The 21,113-nt window shown below is 41.7% G+C and overlaps 1 protein-coding gene and 1 long non-coding RNA gene across 2 annotated transcripts in view; one reads left to right on the top strand and one right to left on the bottom strand.

The window, feature by feature from the left end:
* AOX1 (aldehyde oxidase 1) overlaps positions 1-21,113 on the top strand; it is an 84,362-nt gene that overhangs the window by 30,511 nt on the left and 32,738 nt on the right. The window contains exons 13-26 of the mRNA XM_047871123.1: positions 51-160; positions 1,765-1,949; positions 2,624-2,786; positions 4,320-4,412; positions 5,558-5,727; positions 6,335-6,449; positions 8,005-8,127; positions 9,884-9,980; positions 10,453-10,577; positions 11,476-11,609; positions 13,850-13,937; positions 16,803-16,889; positions 17,113-17,309; positions 19,931-20,153. Coding sequence (XP_047727079.1) covers positions 51-160; positions 1,765-1,949; positions 2,624-2,786; positions 4,320-4,412; positions 5,558-5,727; positions 6,335-6,449; positions 8,005-8,127; positions 9,884-9,980; positions 10,453-10,577; positions 11,476-11,609; positions 13,850-13,937; positions 16,803-16,889; positions 17,113-17,309; positions 19,931-20,153 — 1,910 coding nt within the window. The remainder of the gene's footprint in view (positions 1-50; positions 161-1,764; positions 1,950-2,623; positions 2,787-4,319; positions 4,413-5,557; positions 5,728-6,334; positions 6,450-8,004; positions 8,128-9,883; positions 9,981-10,452; positions 10,578-11,475; positions 11,610-13,849; positions 13,938-16,802; positions 16,890-17,112; positions 17,310-19,930; positions 20,154-21,113) is intronic.
* LOC125172694 (uncharacterized) overlaps positions 10,105-21,113 on the bottom strand; it is a 62,920-nt gene continuing 51,911 nt past the window's right edge. The window contains exons 6-8 of the long non-coding RNA XR_007154808.1: positions 12,037-12,314; positions 11,769-11,817; positions 10,105-10,483 (exon numbers count right to left, since the gene is read on the bottom strand). This is a non-coding gene — a long non-coding RNA (uncharacterized LOC125172694). The remainder of the gene's footprint in view (positions 10,484-11,768; positions 11,818-12,036; positions 12,315-21,113) is intronic.

Genomic DNA, 21,113 nt, shown 5'->3' with positions numbered 1-21,113 from the left:
ATCCGGCATTCCTCACTGCAACTGTGCAGAAATGTCATTTTCTTCGACAGAAGGTACACGGCAGATCCCTCTAAATGACCATTTTCTTGCCGGGTTGGCAAGTGCAGACCTTAAGCCAGAGGAAATTTTGGAATCTGTGTACATCCCGCACTCTCAAAAGGTAAGAATTCTGCTGGTTGCTTTTAAGAGTTTGTTTTTCCCTTTTCATGACAGAGAGCAGTCATCTTCAGAAATCTGAAAACAGATGGAAGGAAAATGACTGCCCTGAAAATCTGTTTCCTGTCCACTGTGGACTGGCCTAGCACCAAGGCCCTCAGACACCCTCAGGCAAGCAGCTCCGGGCTGTGATTTGGGGTTGTTGTTTCAGCTGTGGGGTGGGGCCTGCTGAGGGCATGTGGTTGTGCTTCCACACCCCTTTATGTCTACAGATCGACTCTGGGAGGCGGAAAATAAGGCTCTCTGGCTGTGGACGAGCTTCTCCGCCTGACCCACAAAGAGGTGGAAGCTGGAACAGGGTCTCCCCGCTTCCCACTCTAGCTAACCCCAACAGCTCACAGGAACAAGAGGACCTCCAGATGTTTGCTAACACAGGATGTCTGGGATTGATGTGGCCACCCAGCTGGCTTTTGAGTGGGGCCTCTGTCTTCACTCAATGCTCCGTGTCTCTCCCCAAAACCATACCCGAATCCAAGAGGATGGTCTCCCCAGAGAGAGGCAATTCAACACACACACACACACACACACACACACACACACACACACAATGGTGAAAAGCCAGGAGTTAGCTTAGTTATGTCGGAGGTCTCATGTTAAGTCATGTTTTCAGCGTGTTTGATCTTCATTTATTTTTCCTTTGGAATGGAAACTTTGAAATGTGTTCTAATCCAAAGTGCATCAGGGAAGGCCCAAGATGGAAAAGCAGGCAGGCACAAACACAGCACCCTTGGTGGATGCACAGATGGAAACACACTTGAGGCACAGGCCTTCGGCATTAACCTCACGTTGCAACATCAGCAGGTCACGGTGCCAAAGACCCCAGGGGGCAGCCATTACCCTCCCGACTCTCATTCCTGATACAAGATTCCCTAGTGCACTGTCAAAGTTCTATTCAACTCTTTTATGACCTTTGCGAAGTGGAAAAGCAGTCATTTCTACCAACCAAAAATGTAGTGGGTCTCTTTCACACATCAAGCAAATCACATTTAAAAGCACCGGTGTTGGGGTGCCTGGGTGGCTCAGTTAAAGCTTCCAACTTCAGCTCAGGTCAAGATCTCACAGTTTGTGAGTTCGAGCCCTGCATCAGGCTCTGTGCTGACAGCTCAGAGCCTGGAGCCTGCTTCAGATTCTGTGTCCCTCTCTCTCTGCCCCTCCCCAACCTGTGCTCTGTCTCTCTCTGTCTCTCAAAAATAAATGAATGTTAAAAATGCCTGTGCTGGGAGGGTTCCTGCATCCTCATGAGGACAGAGGCATCTGAAGACTAGAGGCAAGAGCACCTAGAAATAAGAGCACCTGGAAATGATCCAGGTATCCTGGCCTCAGGAAAAGTGCACAGTGATCCCTGTTCCTTAAGGGCATTGGACATTGGGGATGGATTCCATTCTCACTATGAATGAGAAGCCAGCCAACTTGTCCTCTAATTGTGCCAAGTGCCTTTTGTGCCCCGTTAGATGGAGTCTAAGTGATTAATTAGTGGCACCAAGAAGCAGGAACCATGCTCTCACTTTTGACATGTCAAGTAACCCCAAGTGGTTCTTGTGTCCACAGTGGGAATTTGTGTCAGCCTTCCGACAGGCTCAGTGCCAGCAAAATGCCTTGGCTGATGTGAGTGCTGGCATGCGAGTCATTCTCGAAGAAGCCACAGACACCATCAAGGAGCTGAGCCTCTCCTATGGAGGGGTTGGGGAATCCACAATTGGTGCACATAAATCCTGCCAGCAGCTCATAGGGAGGTAAGCGATGAACCCTGCACTCCAAAGGTGAAACTTGACATCAAAAACAAAGAACAAGTAGAAGTTTGGCTCTGGCAAGGGTTGTTAATGCCCTGGGAAGATGTGAACTCCTATATATAGAATCACTGCTTGTTCTTTCTGCAATTTTGCTTATAAAGCAAACCTCACTTGACTTTGACTAATTAGGGGCTGCTCCTTGGGGGAAGGCCACAACAACAATGACCCATGACTGTGCTCTGCCCCAGTTCTCATGTGCACATCAGCACTCCTGCAGACCCACACCAGGCAGGTTCCAAGTGTACCTAGTGCCGCTGCTGTGCGGGGACCTTTTGTTTCTTCCTCAGTAGAGGCCAGTCTGGTTCATAATGGAATTGGCCCTCATGATCTGTTTGTGTAATGTCTGGTTCCAGCATGTTCTGGCCCTTGAACATGCTTGGTTCGTGTTGCAATGAAACAGGGCCCATCCTCACCCTGCCATGACCCTCAGGCCACTTGGTTCAGCTTCCCAGGCCTCGATTTTCCTAAAGGGCTTGGTTAGATGACTTCTGAGTTCCCTTCCAACTCATAAAAGGAGACTCCAGGTTCTCTAAATTGTTATTATCCAGTAGCTGGCACATGCTGTGTGATCGAGACTGCCCTTTGACTTGTCCCTTTCCCACCTCCAACACCACCAGGCCCTGGAATGAGCCAATGCTGGAGGAAGCTTGCAGGCTGCTTCTGGAAGAGGTCTCCCTCCCAGGCTGGGCTCCAGGGGGAAGAGTGGAATTCAAGAGGACTTTGGTGGTCAGCTTCTTCTTCAAATTCTACTTAGAAGTTCTGCAGGAACTGAAGAAGCTTGTAAAAGTGTCTGTAAGTGTTCTGGCTTTTATGTGCCCCTTGCAGCCATAGCTCCCAACTTTTCCACTACTTTTGCAAACTGTCTTGTGGGCAGCCTGTGCATGACCTGTCACCTGTTCTGAGTCAGGCCTTGTCAGTTCCCAGCCCTCCTTCCTTCAGGGATTCAGCCCTGAAGGGCTACCACATGAGGCTCAGGATGCCACACTGTCTTCAGTTCACAGATGTTCACTACATGCCCTGAGCAATGAAACGTTACAGTGCCCCTGCCTCCAGTGTGCGATTTCTTTTTCTTTTAAAATCAGCTTTACTGGGGGCACCTGGGTGACTCAGTGGGTTAAACATCTGACTCTTGATTTTGGCTCAGGTCATGATCTCACAGTTTGTGAGATCAAGTCCCACATTGGGCTCTGTGCTGAAGGTGCAGAGCTTGCTTGGGATTCTCTGTCTCCCCCTTCTCTTCCCCTTCCCCTGCTTGTGCTCTCTCTCTCTCTTTCTCTCAATCCCTCTCAAAATAAATAAACAATTTAAAAAATAATAAAATCAACTTTACTGAAATATAATTACATATAATAAAATGCACCTATTTATGCTCAATGAGTTTTAACAGACGTGTAAACCCATGTAGCCACCACCTCAAACAAGGTATAAAGCATTTTCATCACCCCAAAAAGTATCTTTTGGCCTCCCACCCCTGCCCCCAGGCAACCACTCATCTGCTTCATGGCAGATTAGGTTTGCCTATTCTAAAATTTAATATTCAACATAAAATGTAAAATAAAATTTTATTTTTCAAAACATCCTAAAATTTTATTTGTATGCAAATATTTAAGTGGCTTCTTTCTAGATTGTTTTGTTTGTATACTTCTGGAATAAGTTAAGCAAGGCAAAACATTCTCTTTCTCTCACTCTCTATTTCCTTCCCAGACCAGGATTATAACCCTCGCCCTACCTCGTACCCCCTGTTTCAAACCACACCCTACCCCAACACTCCTCAAGTCACCTCAAGTGTTCAATTTTCATTACGCAGATGTAGACCCTGACCAACCACATTCACCAGGGTAATAATCACTGCCATTTAATTTCAGAATCAAGACACTTGGTATGTTTCAGACACCCAGAGAGCCTTCTCAATTTTACTGATAAACTGCTGAGTTGCTGAGAAAAACAAGCAGGATGTGGGCTCTTTTGTGTACAGTGAACTCCAGCTCATTCTGGGATGGCATCTCTGTCCCCCAGTGTTCCAGCTTGTCCTGCCTTTACCCAGCTCACTGACAGGCCTCTCCCTCCTCTGGGTGGCTAGGGGATCAGATTCAAACCAGTCCATCCAGTTCCTCAGTATGTGGAAAGGGAGGGAGGGCAAGACACCTTCATAAAAAAGGAGACCCCGGGGAGATGATGTAGATTTTGGTCTTCCAGGATACCCTGGCCTTGCAGTTTCTTGGATACCTCAACCAAGTCATTTTCACACAAGCCAAAGCCCAGTTTAATCATAGACTAATTGGTTTATCTTTATTGTTTTGAATGGTCTTTCAGGACAGTCATCATTATCCTGAAATTTCAGACCGATTCCTAAGTGCTCTAGAAGATTTCCCTGTCACAGGACCCCGGGGAGTCCAAAGGTACCAGGTCAGTGAGTATAATGTAACAGGAACGTAGAAACTAAGAGATAAGCTATAGTTATGTGAACAAAGCAAGCACTTCAGAGTTGTGATTCATAGTTCTGACTTTCTAGTTTGGGCTGGCACATTGCCCTTTGTTTAGGCCAAGTCAGGGAGACGCTGGATCTAAGATCGGGCCTGAGCTACCATGACACACACTCAAGGCTGAACCAACCTGGAATGGTTTGACCATCTGACTAATCATTGATAGTATCCTGGAATGCATGTTCTTTGGGCATTTGTTTGAAGAGCACCCAAGCCAGGTATGGCGGAAGGACTGAATAAGAGGGTAGCAAGATTCAGCCTCCAGCCCTGGTTGCAAATATCTCATCTCCAGTCAGCAAAACAAGGACCTTGCCAGTACCTGAACCCACCCTTCTTGAAGGACAATTTAGAAAGTATCTATTATTATCTGTTAGCACAAAGCCCCTCTCCCACCCCATCTCCACACATACCACACACACACACACACACACACACACACACACACACACCCCACAGAGCTTCCCTGAAAAGAATTCCAAAATAAACACTTTCTCCAACTTCTTATCCTCCCAGTGATGTTTTTGAGCCACTTACAGGGGCAACCAAGGCACTGTGGTCTAGATCTGGGTGGACTCCATTGCCATTTGCTCCCCTCCCCTCTCCCCTGCCCCAGGCACTACTCAAGTTGACACTCAAGCTTTTAGCTTAGATTTTGGTTCCCCACCCTCTGGAATTATATCACTTTAGACTTCATCATCTTGATCACTTTCTATGTAAACAGTTTGGTCATGGAAAAGGTAAGAAAGCTGGACAAGGAGAACCTCTGAATTCGAGAACAAAGCAGTACAGGAGCACAACTTGGGAAAAGAAAATGCCAAAAGGAGAGGCTAGGATGCCCTTTCACCTACTTCACAGTTCTGCCAAAAAGTTGGCATTGCTACATAACTGACAGGACAATTCCCCAGTCTAGTGACATCATTGAATTTTTGCACTTATCATCTGACCCACTCCAGTGTTTGTGGTCTGAGGGTGACTGATTTCTCAATCCTGAATCAAGAGTGTTGGTAATCATCCAGGCCACTTGTGAAGATTTGAATTGTCCAGGGCAACTCTTGTCTCCCTCTGCAGAATGTGGATTCTCACCAGTCCCTCCAAGATCCAGTTGGACGCCCCATCATGCACCTGTCAGGTCTTAAACATGCTACAGGTGAAGCCATATTTTGTGATGACATCCCTATGGTGGATAGAGAACTTTTCATGGTTTTGGTGACCAGTACCAAAGCCCATGCAAAAATCATGTAAGTAAATGGAAAGCTTTCAAAAAAAACTTTTAAAAGCACACCTGTGGATTCCCTCTGAGGAATGTACCTGTTATGCCATGTCCTAAACCCAAAGAACCTAAAATTGAAAGAAGAAAGAAAAGGGCACCATCCCCAGCAGGAGGAAGAGAGGGTATCTGGAAATGACCATTATGAAAGAGAGAACAAAAATAGCAGTTATGGACTCCTTGCTTCTCTTCTAACCTCATTACACCTCATCTCCCTGCTGTAGCCTCAGTCTTGGCTCAAAGGAGTAATTCTGAGTAGGACTGATACTCAGCTGTTGATAAAACCCTGAAATACTGCATTTCTGAAGGGCTAATGCCTACTGTCCTAAGCTTCCTAAGAATTTCCCTTGCCACAGCCACACAGACCCTCCCCCAGGTCCTCTCCTATAGTTAAAGTGTTACCCCTGACCCAGCAGGCAGCCTTCTGGACCATATGGCAGGTTAGCTTTTATTGGTCGGGACCTATGCTGGACAGTTGTTATATATTTTTTATTTTCAACCATGTTCTATCCTTTCCTCAGGTCTGGGGCCCTCAAAGCTTGCTGATTTCTACTTGTTAAATATTTCTCTTTTTTCAGATCAATTGATTTGTCTGAGGCCCTTGAACTACCTGGGGTGGTTGATGTGATAACAGCTGAGGACATTCCAGGCACCAATGGTGCCGAGGATGACAAATTGTTGGCTGTAGATGAGGTACAGAGCATGCTTTCTCAGATGACTTTGTGCAGATAATCACAAAGTTACCACCTCCAGCTGGTTTTCAATCCCGCCCCCTACATTGCGGGACAGAAGTGCCGATTCTTCCAGCTTCTCTCTACACCTAAAATCTTTATTCAGACAGACTTAAATCTTCTGGAGTCAGGAAATTACACAGTAAAAGGGAAATAATAAACATACAGAAAAACAAGTTCTAGTTTTCCCACTGTGTGCTCTTGAGTCAATTTACCCTCGTCTAAAGAATAAATGTAGGAACTGACCTGTATCAGGATAGAATATGCTAGAAAGACCTAAAAAGGAGAGTGCAAAAAATACAGCCACTCCCTGTTTTCTGTATTGAACTCTCTCCTTTCCTAAACCAACCCCATGCAGACACACCCCCACCCCACCCCTCACTTACTTTTACACATTCCATTTGTAATAAAGTTGCTTTTCCCACCTTTGACATTTTAATTCAATTCTACAAACATTCACTGAATACTTGCTTTTGGAGCCAGGCTAATTTGGTTCATGTTCCATCTCTACCACTCACTAGCCATGTGCCTTTGGGTATCATTACCTGGAAAATGGGAACAATCACTGCACCAATCCCATGGTGTTGTGGGATCTAAAAGAGTTAATGCACGTAAAATGCTTACAACGGTGTTTGGCACATGAAGGCTCTCAGTAGGTGTTAGCTATTATTGTCACTTCTCAATGAGTCACACAGACTGTTTCTCCTCCAGCCATGAAATGGCTCACTGTTCTTTTGGTTGAACTCCAGATGAAGAGGTCAGTTGTTATTTAAGAGCTATATCATCTGCTCAGGCTGCCATCACAAAATACCACAACCTGGGCCACTTTTAAAAAAGCAGAAATTCATTTTCTCACAATTCTGGTGGCCTATCACCCAAGATCAAGGTTTTGGTTTCTCCTGAGGCCTCTCTTCCTGGTTTGCAGGTGGCTGTCTCCTCACTGTGTCCTCTCATGACTTTTGTCTGAGGATGAGCCTCCCTGGTATCTCTTCCTCTTCTTATAAGGACACAGTCATATTGGATTAGAGCTCCACCCTTATGACCTCATTTAATCTTAATTACCCCACTGAAGGCCCTATCTCCAAATACAGTCACACTGGACATTAAGGCTTCAACATTTGAATTTGGGAAGAAGGAGGGAACACAGTGCAGCTCATAACAGGGATGATATTGTACAAGAAACACTTTCCTTATCTTTAAACTCTAAAATGATAAATGATACCATAAATATGATACATGTGAACCAAGCTTGACAGAGGACACAGCACATTCAGGTCACAACCAATCTCACATCCACTCTGGAGCTTACATTCATTGAGTAAAATGGCCAATGGAATCATCTTTATTCTTTAAATTATTTTTTTAATTAAAACATTTTAAGCCAAGCACATGTAGTTGAATGTGACCTCCAATGTGGCCTTATTGACAAACAATAATAACAAAGATACCAGCCACTGATAAGGGTGAAGTAAGACTATTCCTACTGATATTTTTCTACCTGCATGTACTTTCCGCAGGTGCTTTGCGTGGGCCAGATCATCTGTGCTGTGGTTGCAGAGACAGATGTACAGGCAAAGAGAGCAATTGAAAAGATAAAGATCACCTACAAAGATCTGGAGCCCATAATCTTCACCATCAATGTAAGCAGTGCTGGCTGGTTTCTTTCCTGTAAAGTTGTAGAATCAAAAACACCCTTGTAAATTTCTTAATGCAACACTAATTCTAATTTTTTCTTGCCACTGGCTTGCCCTGAAAAGATCAGCTTCCTCTGGAAGATATTATTTGTATGAATTGAAATTAGCTTTGGCTCTAAGAAATGACAGGGGTGGGGTGGGGTGGAGAAACAAATGAAGAATTGAAGTTTCTTTCTCTTTCACATTCACAAAGTCTAGAAAAGATCAGTCCAGGGCTTATGTAGGGTTCTATGTGTCAGGGATCTTGGATCCTTCTATCTAGTCACTGCTTCAAGCATGGTTTCTACCCTCTAGGTCACACTTTGCTCCACAATGGCTGCTGAAGCTTTGGCTATTAAGTTCACATTCCAGACAGCAAAGAGAATGAGGTGATGAAGAAGAGCATATCCCATCCCTTTAAGGACACTTCCCATAATCTCACTGGTTAGCACCTAGTCAGATACCACACCTCAAGGGGAGCTGGGAAATGTAGACTTTATCCCAAGTGACTACATGACCACTAAAAATTGGGGAAGATGATGAGAATGGATATTGAGAACAATCATATTTTCAAGGTGGGCCTCCAAAACAGTGGGACTTTCATGATGGAATTCCACAGAAATTTCAACTCTTACTTTTGGGTCTAGCTGAAGGAATGCAAATGCTATTACCAAAGAAGAAAGAATGAAGTTAGAATAGAAAATTCAGATGTGGAGTGGGATTTTCAGGTTCTAACTCAATGAAGGGAAAGTTCAGAGTAACTGAGTTGCAAAAAGCTTTCTTATTTGTGCACTTGTAATAGAAAAGAAATTTTTTTCAAAGGCCCCAGTGAACCATTTGACATTTTTTAAATGTGCCTAAAAGGCACAACTTGCTCAATAGTCAAAGTGTGAAAAAGGTCATGTTTCTTGATCTTTCTAAACCAAATCAATTCTGTTCCAAATTCCCATTTTGCCAAATTTGCAAGAAGTCCAGACCATTTTTCTTGGCTCAGTATCCCTCCTGGGGTTGTACTAGGATCCTAACATCAGTTTTTGAGATTTCAATCCGAATCCCATTTCCTCAAGGGGGAAATAGTAACCAGAAGAAAAACCAGGAAATATCCTGGGATTCAGAATGGTTAGAGATCTGCAGTTCTCTCAGAATAGGACTGTCCAGAGTCAGCTAAAAATTTCTTTTGTGAATAGAGTATATAACAAAATAGTTATACATACCAATATTTGTTTACCCATCCATTCATTCATTTATTTAAATGACTGTAGGTATGAGAGGCAGTAAGGGTAGTGGCTAAAAGTACAGTTTCTAGAACCAAACTGCTAGGTTTGAATCCTGGCTGCATCACTTAGGTAAATTCATTAACCTCTTTAAGCCATGGTTTCTTCATCTGTAAAATGGGGATAATACTAATAATCACCTGTTCCCTGGAAATCCACACTGAAAATGAGAAATGAGTATTTATCATCATGGGCCATCATAGCATCCCCAGATCTCAATTCTTAACATTTCTCTACTCCTTGTTGGTTTTCCCTGCACTTTAGAAGACATCCTTCAGACACCCATCTTGTCTCTGCCATGAGCCCACTACTCCAGTACTCCCTTGCTTGATGACTCCCTTCATGTGTCCCAGTAGATGGCTATTTTGGGGAGTTTACTGGCCTTTGACTAAGAAACAAAATGTCAATGGAAGAAAAAAAATTTTAATTGGGTTATTCCTATCATTTAGGATGCCATAAAGCACAACTCATTCCTATGCCCTGAAAAAAAACTTGAACAAGGAAACATTGAGGAGGCATTTGAAAAAGTCGATCAAATTGTTGAAGGTAAGCAATTCAGGATATTTAATAGAATCTTTGCATGATTCTGTTCCAAAGCAGACACTGAGAGCATGTGATTTCCTAAGAAAGGGCATCCTCTAAAGACTCAGCACTTTGCCAAATTTCTCTTATATCTCCTCCTCTCAAATTGTGAGTGTGGGTGTGGGGGTATTATGTGTGTTGCCTTTAGAGGTGGGGGACAGGGAGCAACAGAATAAATAGAAGAAAAATCCTTAGCACTTTGATTAGTTAAGGACAGAGGAATGGAGCCAGACCCTTCCAACTTGTTATACAAAACTATGGTATCTGAAACAGATTGCCTTTAGTTGCCACAGAACAAATTCCTGATCCATCAATTCCTTGGTCAGGACAAATCCAGACTGGTCAGTCCACATCTTACTTGCTTTGGAATTCCTCAACATGGTAGTTTCCAATCAACACACACTCTCAGGAATTTCTCTTTGCTTGCACTTAACAGGAGAGGTCCATGTTGGAGGCCAGGAACATTTCTACATGGAAACACAAAGAGTGATTGTTATTCCAAAGGCAGAGGACAAAGAACTGGACATTTATGTATCAACACAGGATCCAGCCCACGTGCAGGTGAGGTCCAGGATCGCCCTTACCTTCCCAACTTCCTAATTTCATCATGGCCCTCAATCCCCATAGGCTCACAGTTGGTAGCCATTTTTCCTGTAGAAACTTGATGTCCAAATATTGGACATCAGTGGAACAGCTAAGATACCAGAATTCTTTTTTTTTTTCTGGTCTTGTCAAGTAAGTATAAGAACAGCTGAGGTGAAGGGGATTCAGAGCACACTTATCCTGGTGACCACTGAGTAATGTATAGAATTGTTGAAACACTATATTCTATGCCCGAAACTAGCGTAACACTGTGTTAACTATATTGGAATGAAAATTAAATAAAATTAATAAAATTAAACAAAAAAGAAAAAGAACAACCACAGTCACTTCAGATTTAAAGAATACATTCATTTGCAGCATGCTTAAATGAGCTCTGTGATTGGATAACACTAAATTATATCTGCACTTGCTTTTTCTCTAAATAATCATTACAGGTAGCCTTTGGAGTAAACACATCACTTTACAGTACATTTTCATTATCCCAGTCTCAAAGTGCTCTAGGTTTTAGCTGCAAACATCTTCTTTACTAACTTGTCAGGAGTTTGCTGATTTTCACTTTGTTGGAACATACGTCTAGGCATTTGGCTAGGATTCCAGCTCTGACAGGAATCTAGGATTCTGACAGTTTCCTTTCTGGAAAATACTATTTTTCTGCTAGAAAGGCTGTCCTGTAAGATTGATGATGTTTATGAACTCAACAGAGCTCTCTGCAACACAGATTTACATTATCTTAGTTTGGGTTTTGTTTTTGTTTTTGTGTTCTGACAGTAGGTGTGGATGAATATTGCTGTGATGTTTCAGGCAACAAAAGGCTTCTTTGCCATTTCTTGTAAAACTTTTTCATTATCTTTCACAGAAAACAGTGTCCTCTACTTTAAATATCCCCATCAACAGGATCACCTGTCATGTCAAGCGGGTGGGTGGAGGTTTTGGCGGAAAAGTAGGAAGACCAGCTGTATTTGGGGCTATTGCTGCTGTGGGTGCTATCAAGTAAGTGCACTTGGGGATACAAGAGGGTGTAAAACATACAGAGCTAAGGGCAAATCCGTGGACTGAGAGTGACTTGACTGCTGTCATAACTACCTGAGTGTCCTTGGGCAACTCAGGCTCCTGTCTCTTTTTCTTTATAATTATAGATATAATACTCACCTTCCTAGATTGATTGGAAAAGTCAAATGCACCTAGGACTTGAAACAGGCTATAAAAAAGAAAAGTGATATTATTAGTTAAACAGCTCCAAGGCTGAGGCTGCCCTGTCCCTGAGCTTCAGGAAAGATGACCTCTTTAGGGGTGGGGCAAGTCTCCTGCCTAAGTGGAATGCCAAGGGGGAGACTCCTCCCCCACTTTCCCTTCCCACTCTAGCTGCAGTCAGGGTGGCATGAGGAAACAAAGGCTCCCACCCTCTGCCTCTCTGCACCTGGAAGGGCTGGCTAGTCAATGTTTTCTTAATGATAGATGATATCCTCAAAGAGAGTTCCCAGGCTAACTCAACCAGAAGGCTTGCTCCTTTGCTGTTCATGTTGTTCAAGTTGCTGGCTTTTCTGTTTCTTGTTCATTTTCTATGGCTGTTTCTTGGTAGTTACAAAGTATTGTCAGAGCCCCAATCAGCCTGCAAAGTTCAAAGGTCCTGCTTCCTTTGACAAATTCTGTGTAGTTCAAAGCTAGGTCCTAAAGCACTCAGATGTGTGTCCCATTCTGCAACGAGAGACAGGAAATCACAAGATCTGAATCCCATCTCCACTTCTTTCCATAATGAACGTCTCTATTCACACCCACCAAGTACCCAGAAGGGTTAATCGGTTCATCATACTCCCAACAGGCTTTGTGCCTTTAAGACTTCTCAAGCATTACTGCACAGTAGAATCATCTGGTGAGCATTTAAGTCCCAGTGCCTAGGTTGTCCCATCCAGTTCGGGCATCAGTATAGTTTAAAACTAACCCAGTAGTTCCACTGTGCAGCCAAGTGTGGCAACCAGTGCCTTAAGCTACAACCCCACCTTAGCACACATCTGGCATGCATTAAGTAGTCCCCAGAGTAGTGTTCCCAGACTGGTGATAATAAGAGTCTCCTAGGGATGCCTGAGTGGCTCAGTCAGTTGAACGTCCTGGGCTCGTGATCTCGTGGTTTGTGAGTTCAAGTCGAGCCTGCAGCTTGCTGCTGTCAGAACAGAGCTTACTTTGGATCCTCTGTCCCTCTCTCTCTCTGCCTCTCTCTCTGCCTCTCTCTCTCTCTCTCTCTCTCTCTCAAATAATAACAATAATAATAATAATAATAAATGCCTCCTATGCTTGTAGAAATTCCTGCCTCCCCACCCCAGACCCACTGAATCAGAAGCACCAGAGAGTAGACACAGAAACTTTACATTTAACTGATGCTCCAGGTAGTCGTCACCATTTAAAAAAACAAACAAACAAACAAACAAACAAACAGGAAACCTTGTGCCAGAATTGTAGTTTTCAACATGTACCTGAAAGTACCTCATAAGAATCACTGAGAAAAATGCCAATTCTGGGGCCTCTCCCTACATGTACTGAATGAGAGTCCTAGTGCTAAGGCTCAGGAATCTGCATTTTTGTCAGCATGCCAGATTATTCTTCTACACTCCAAAGTATGGGAACTACTGCCCTGGAGATACAGAAAGGCTGAAGCTCCTAGCTACCCAAGGGCCCAACTTGTCCAGCATAATAGCATTCCTGGGTGAAAATGAAAATGCTAACCCAGCATCCTAAAGACAAGTACTTGGCCTTGTTTTTACAGTTGTGTTAAGTATGCATTTATCTATTCACATTCTTTCAACTTTGTAACTCATGGTGGAGATATGCAAAGTGGCTGGATCTGAGTGAGCATGAAATCTGAAGCCTTAAGAACACAAGTTAACTGGCATGTAACATTAATCACTTTAGCTAGATCTCCAACTATTGAGTTATAGGCTACAGAAACAGTAGTAGTTTAGTCATATATTAATTCAGACCAGTGCCTAGCTTATTGTATGCACTCAGGGAATATATATAGGATGGATGGATGGTTAAATGAGTGGCTGGATAAATGGGTAGGAGAATGCATGCAGGATGGATGGGCAGAAAGGTAGATAGATGGATGGTTGGGTAGATAATTAAGTGAGGGGTTGAATAAATAGGTGGATGGGTGCTAGATGGGTAGATGGATGAATAGGGGAATGGATGAATGGGTGGGTGGAATGGGTAGAGAATCTAAGATTTGTTTTCTTTAGAACTGGTCGTCCCATTCGTCTTGTTCTTGATCGTGAAGATGATATGTTAATAACTGGGGGAAGACACCCATTATTTGGAAAATATAAAGTGAGTATTAAACTTGAAACTATTCAAATACCTCATTTTAAGAGACTCTCAAATACAGAGAACAAACTGAGGGTTGCTGGAGGGGTTTTGGGTAAGGGGATGGGCTAAATGGACAAGGGGCATTAAGGAGGACACTTGTTGGGGTGAACACTGATTGTTATATGTAAGTGATGAATCACTAAATTCTGTTCCTGAAATAATTATTATAATATATGTTAACTAACTTTGATGTAAATTATAAATAAAATAATAATAAGAAAAAGATTTTAAAAATACCTCATTTTATTTTGGTGGTTTTTATCATTTTCTATTATTTTGATTTTGCTAAATTCTAAAAACAAACAATAATCTTATCTAAAATATTAAATGAAAAAAATAATAAAAATAAATAAAATAAAATATTAAATGACTGGGACACCTGGGTGGCTCAGTAGGTTAAGCATCTGACTCTAGGTTTTGACTCAGGTCATGATCTCATGGTTTGTGAGATAGAGTCCCACATCAGGCTCTGCTAATTGGGATTCTCTCTCTCCCTTTCTCCCTCTCTCTCTACCCCTCTCCTGCTCACACGCTCTCTCTCGCTCTCTCTCAAACATTTGAATTCTCACAAATTTTATGAGGAACTTTTAATACATCTAGTATAGACTGGATGATAAAAATATAATTTCAAATGATAAAAACATTGATGAAGGGATAAGATTTTTGTAGTGGTTCCCCAAAGACAAAAAATGAAAGAAGCTACAAACATTTGTTATACCAAAACTTCTTGACTATTAAAATATTTTGCATTTGAAATGTTTGGAAACAATTTTACCATTTTAACTACATAATCATTTTTACAAGTGTTTCGGCCAAATTGTTATGAAAGTGTTACAAAAGTTCCTTGCAAATGGGAAAAAAAGTATCCATTAACAATGAAATAATTTTAAATTGTTTCAAACCACACTCATTGCATTTTATACAACTATGGCATAAATACCATTAAAAACACTGCTGACATTTGAGGTGCCTGGGTGGCTCAAGTGGTTGAGCATTGGACTCTTGATTTTGGCTCAGGTCATGATCCCAGGGTTGCTAGATCAAGCCCCATGTAGGGCTCCACACTGAGCATGGAGCCTGCTTAAGATTCTCTCTCTCTGTCCCTCTGCCCCTTTCTTGCTCTCTCTCTCTCTCAAAAAATAAAAATAATAAAAAAAATTCTGTTAACATCTAGTTGACAACAATAGTACTTTTCAAATCTGTGACTGAGTTTTTAGGATAGTTCTAATGTAATGTTTTTATTCAAATGTGTTCTATCTGGGAATTATTTATAGTGTATGTATAGCTAGATTTTCTACCTGAGGTTGTCATTGCCTTAGATTACTAAATTATTATATTTCCTGGATTATAAATCCATACCACAGCACCATTTAATTTCTTCCATTGGCATTAGTAATTTTTATAATTAGAGAGAAAAGGAACACAGTTGGCCATTAAAATTTTTATTGGCCTTCAAATCCAAAGAAATGAATATTCACAACTGTTGTTATCTTCTAGTACCAAGAACAATGTAGAGCCACATTCTGGGACTGAGGCAGTTTGTGTTTTTATGGTAGTTGTTGAGTTCTTTGGTTTTGGCCCATTATAAATCAGGCTTTATTTATGTTACAGTTGTGAGACTGTTTTAGTACTAGTACTTATTTAGAAGGTTCTAGATGTTGAATATTTTGGTAATTATGGTAATATAAAATATGACTAAAATGAGGAAAATATATTTTGGAAAATCCAAGTTTTATTTTATTTTTAGAGAAATATAATTTTACTTTCAATGTAGTAATATATGTGTCTGTGATGTGTGTGTATGTAGATGGATGGAAGGATGGATGGATGGATAGATAGAGATCCTCATTCAAACCTAGCTAACACAGTTTTGCTCAGTTTTTCAGAGCTATTTATAAATTAGCATAATAGATGTTTATGTGTGAATAAGTTCTTCCAAAATTCTTAAAAATTTTGAACAGTTTAATAGTCTAAGAGCTATTCTGCTTAGCAATTGTTTCTTCATGAAAAGTAAAAGGTAAACTTCAGCCTAGCATTTGTCAAAATTACCGTGAATTCTGAATTTGTGGATTTTCCTGCATGTGCTCAGGTTTGTTATCCAGTATTTCCATAGGTGATAGTAACCAAAAAGCTGTGCCCATTTTCAGAAAGGCAAAGGGACCAGGGCCAATCCTTTTCTGGTAGAACTACAACAGTCTTTTCAGTCTGTGCTGTGCAGACCAACTGGTCTAGGTGGGTGGGAAGAGAATGACAACTTCAGAAAAATACAGAGTGCTTCTGTGAGTCCCAAAAAGAACAGCATAACTAGTTCATGTTTGTTACATCCTTAACCAATCACAAAGCACTTCCTCAGCTCCCTAAAATGGGAGCAGCCTTTCTCCTATCCATTCCCCAGCATCTGCTTCTGAGATGCACTGTGATTCATTCCCACACACTCTGGAATTACAGAGACTTTTCCACAAGGGGGAGAAACCGCAGACTAAATTCGAAGGAAAACTAGTAAAAAGTGAAGGAGAATCTGCCAGAAATAAGGAAGAAGAGGGTAGCAATTATATACCAGGAGGCAAGCAAGGACTTTGGAATTCCACACTGACTGCAAAGCCGGGAAATCACATGTTGAAAGGAAAGGCTCAGCAAAATCCAGATCAGAAGAGGTCTTTATCAGCCAAGCACTGAAAATCAAGGGGATAGCCAGGTGTGGCACACCACCAAGCAAACAGGAGCAGAGTCTGTCTTCAATCCCACCCAGTAGTGGAGCTGGGCTGTGACTTGAACTTGGCATGTTAATTTTAAACAGATCATAAAATGTCCATCATCTGGTGACAGGTGGGATTCATGAACAACGGGCGAATCAAAGCTCTAGACATTGAGTGTTTCATTAATGGAGGATGCACACTGGATGACTCTGAGCAGGTATGTGCATCAGAAACTAGCACCATCCCTAATCATGAATAGAATGCAGAATTTCTAGGTGAGTCTTTATGGAGCATGTTTCTTCAACTACTTATCAAGTTCCACAAGCAGTTACACTGTACTTGATTTTACAAAAAAAAAAAAAAAAGCAATAGCTGAGATATATATATATATATATATATATATATATATATATATATATTAATATCTCCTTTTACTTTAGGTAACAGAATTTCTTATATTAAAGCTGGAAAATGCATATAAAATCCGCAACCTTAGATTCCGGGGCCGGGCATGCATGACAAATTTACCATCCAATACGGCCTTTCGCGGATTTGGCTTCCCACAAGGAACCCTGATAACAGAATCTTGCATCACAGCTGTGGCAGCCAAATGTGGCCTTCTTCCAGAAGAGGTAAGGTTATAATCAAGGTCATAACCAAGGTTAGTGAAGAATCAGACGAGGTAGGGAACCATAGAAAGAAAAACCATAGAAGAACCACTCAAATTAGTCCTGGTTCAGAATTCAATATAAATTAAGTGCTACCTGAAGGAAAAGACTCCACTATCTTCCTACCTCCTTATGCAAAAAGCTTTCTGGTTCTTTCTTTTTTCTAATTCGTACAAAAATAATTACTTTTTGTTTTTAAAGTTTATTTTATTTATTTTGAGGGAGAGGGAGAGAGAGAATCCCAAGCAGACTCTGCACTGTCAGCATGAGCCCAACCCGGGGCCCAAAAAGTGGGGGCACCTAGGGGCGCCTGGGTGGCTCAGTCGTTAAACATCTGACTTAAGCACAGGTCATGATCTCGTGGTTTGTGTGTCCAAGCCCCGCGTCGGGCTCTGTGCTGACAGCTCAGAGCTTGGAGCCTGCTTCGGATTCTGTGTCTCCCTCTCTCTCTGACCCATCCACCACTCATGCTCTGTGTCTCTCTCTCTCAAAAATAAATAAACATTAAAAAGATTTTTTTTTTAAATGGGGGCACCTGGGTGGCACAGTTGGTTGAGCATCTGACTCTTGATCTCGGCTCAGGTCATGATCTCATGGTTCGTGAATTCTAGCCCTACATTAGGCTCTGTGCTGATGGTGCCGAGCCTGCTTGGGATTCTGTCTCTCCCTCTCCCTCTCTCCCTGCCCCTCCCATGCTTATGTTCTCTCTCTCTCAAAATAAGTAAATAAAATTTAAAAACTAAAAAAAAAACTTTTAAAAAAGAATAAAGTAAATAAATAAAGTAAAAAGTGAATGTCCCCTTCTTCATTCCATCATCCCTATTAGTCAAGGACAACCATTGTTAATGGTTCTATGTTTATTTTTCCAGCCCTCTGTATTCATACACACATACATAAACAAACATAAATATTTATATATAATATATATGTACATAGACAGTTATTTACCAAAATGAGACTATGATAAACATATTATTCTGCACCTTATTTTCTCTGCTTGACAGTAGGCCATGACCATCTTCCTGTGTCAGCAGAATGAACCACTTCATTCTTTTTCATAACTTAATAGTATTATGTAACGTGGACTTACCGTGATTTATTTAGGCACCCCACTATTGATATACATTTATGTTGTCACCCATTTTTGGCTATTGAAATGATGTTGCAAGAAACATCTTGGTACACATGTACCAAAATATAGATGTATTTTTGCTCCATTGTATATATCTTTAGGATAAATTTATTGAAAACTTTGAAGAGATACACTGCCAAAAGAATGCCCTCTAAAAATATTATTTTGTACAGTATCCTAGAAGGTGCACAGTATATACAGGATGCTAAGCCAGAGAGAGGCAGCCACTGGCAATTGAGATAATTATTAATAACACTTTTTTGCCCCTCACACATTTCAAGTAGACCCCAGCCTACATTTTATGCTTCTTTTTCATTTCCCCAATATAGTCCATCTGCTCCAGAAAACACTCTCTATATAATGCCCTTTGAACCCCTTTGCCACTAAGTTCAACAGACAGGATGACTGGATTTGTGATTATCAGGGTACTTCTACACACAAGAGAACACCTACATATTGTACAAGGAAGACAATAGTTATCCTCAGAGAAGTCACATAAAGTGTTCTATGGGTACAAAGGAGGAAGACATCACTTTGGCTTGAGGGGAGGAGAGTCAGGAAGAACTTTCCAGAGAAGATGACACTTAAGATAGGCCTTAAAGAATAATAGGCACAGATAATGGGAGGGTAATCCAGGCAAATGCAACAACTTGAACAAGGAAAGGCAACCTCTTTGTGGTTCAGTTTCCTTATCTATACAATGAGGACAATATGACTCACTACATAGATTTCTGCAAGAATCAAATGAGTTAGCACTTCGTTTTCATAAACTGAATAGTATTTGTTTTCATAAACTGAATAGTATTTGTTTTCATAAACTGGATAGTATTATTCTAATGTTACCGTTGATAATAATAATTCTTTTATTGTTACTAGAGTGAAATGCGGATAATGAAAATTTCCTGAGCGTATCTCAGTAGGCTTCCTTCCTTGTCAAGTCTTGCAGGCTTCTAGGACATAGGACACACCCATATTCAAATACATTTTTTAAAAGATTTGACCACACCTTCCAAAGTCAATCAGAAGGCTTAGAGAAGATCTGCTATTTGTTATTAGCTGCAATGCAATTCCTCTCTATCAGAACAAATCTTCAGTTATGACAATAAATCCTTGCTTTTATATACAATCTACCAACTCTTCTTCATCCTCTGAACATTGTAGGAAAAAAAGGCATATCTGCTTTTTTTCAGCCCCTCCTTCCTACTGCCCTTCAGGGGCCAATTACTACCCCTAACCTCAGGTAGGGAGAAGCCCTGACTGGTACATTGAAGAAGAGATGAGAAATAACCCCCATTAGTTTTGCAAAACCACATGCTGTTCAAAGAAAGAAGATACACCCTGTCTTCTCCCCACCAAAGTTTGTTCTTTTTAATGGGGAAGCTTTTCAAGTATCTATTTTGCAGTCAGTTTCTATCTTACCATAACTCTTGACTCAGCTTCTCACCCATTTCAGATTAGGGAGAAAAACATGTACAAAACAATTGATAAAACCATCTACAAACAAGCATTCAACCCTGAGACCCTGATAAGATGTTGGAATGAGTGTCTGGACAAGTCTTCCTTTCATAGCAGAAGAATACAAGTGGAAGAGTTTAACAAGAAGAATTATTGGAAAAAGAAAGGCATTGCAATTATCCCCATGAAGTTTTCAGTTGGCTTTGCTGCAACAAGCTATCATCAGGTAAAGCGTTTATATGTGGAAAATAACCCTCATGTCAGATGCACTGCTACCCCAATCAGCTCTTGGTGATTTTGGGAGAGTGTCATATGTCCCAGGCACTGAGCCCCTCCCTCCCTCAGCACCTGGGAGAAATGTACAGAACTCTCCTGAGCAGCCCCCTCTCTGCAAGCACATTCAGCACAGTGCAGTAGAAAAATGTCTCAGTGGCAGAAAATGGCATCAGCAAGCCTGAGAACTGCCCCAGCATAACTGCCAAGACACAGCAGTGACCATGACCATCATCACCTCACCCAACCCTGAATCATCCCTATTCTAAAGGGAACAAGAGCCCACAAGGCCCATTGTGTTGAGCTTTCTGAGCCCAAGGCTATGGCTTAGGCAGGAAGGAGGCCTCTCCTGGTCTGTGCCCCCAGATATCTCAGTTCTCCTCAATACCCCCAAGTCTAGGCAGAGAAGTCACTGCATGTTGCCCTGACCAGCTGGCTGTTTTGAGCCACTTCTCCCAGGAATATGTGTCATTTCTGATGGGGAAATAGGGAAGTGTGGTCCAAAAATCTTTCCAGGTAGATTTGCAAAAGGAAGAAGCAGGTCATTCAGAGGCCCTCTCCAGAAGGTGAGGAGGAAAGGTGGCAAATAGATGAGACCATTAAATAACACTGGTACAGACTGGTACAGACAAGTCTTCCCAGCAATCCCAATGGGTCAAATATGGGAAAGCTGTCTAGAAAACTGGGAAATGTTGCCTCCCATTATTTTCCACCAGAAGCAGAGACTCTGCAGCTGAAGAGATCTTATATGCATTAGATCTAAATCTAAATCTAAAAATGCACTAGATCTCCCTTGTGTGTATATCACTGAAAGCATGTTTCCATTTACACCCAACTACTAGCAGCCAATAGACACACACACACATGCACACACCACAAAAGCTGCCCTGTCCAAGGAAATCCTTCTTAGGGA

The sequence above is a fragment of the Prionailurus viverrinus genome, chromosome C1 (genome assembly GCF_022837055.1).
Source record: "Prionailurus viverrinus isolate Anna chromosome C1, UM_Priviv_1.0, whole genome shotgun sequence".
NCBI classification, from domain to species: Eukaryota; Metazoa; Chordata; class Mammalia; order Carnivora; family Felidae; genus Prionailurus; species Prionailurus viverrinus.
Note: the sequence above shows the minus strand (reverse complement) of the source record. Positions and strands in the feature narration are given on the sequence as shown.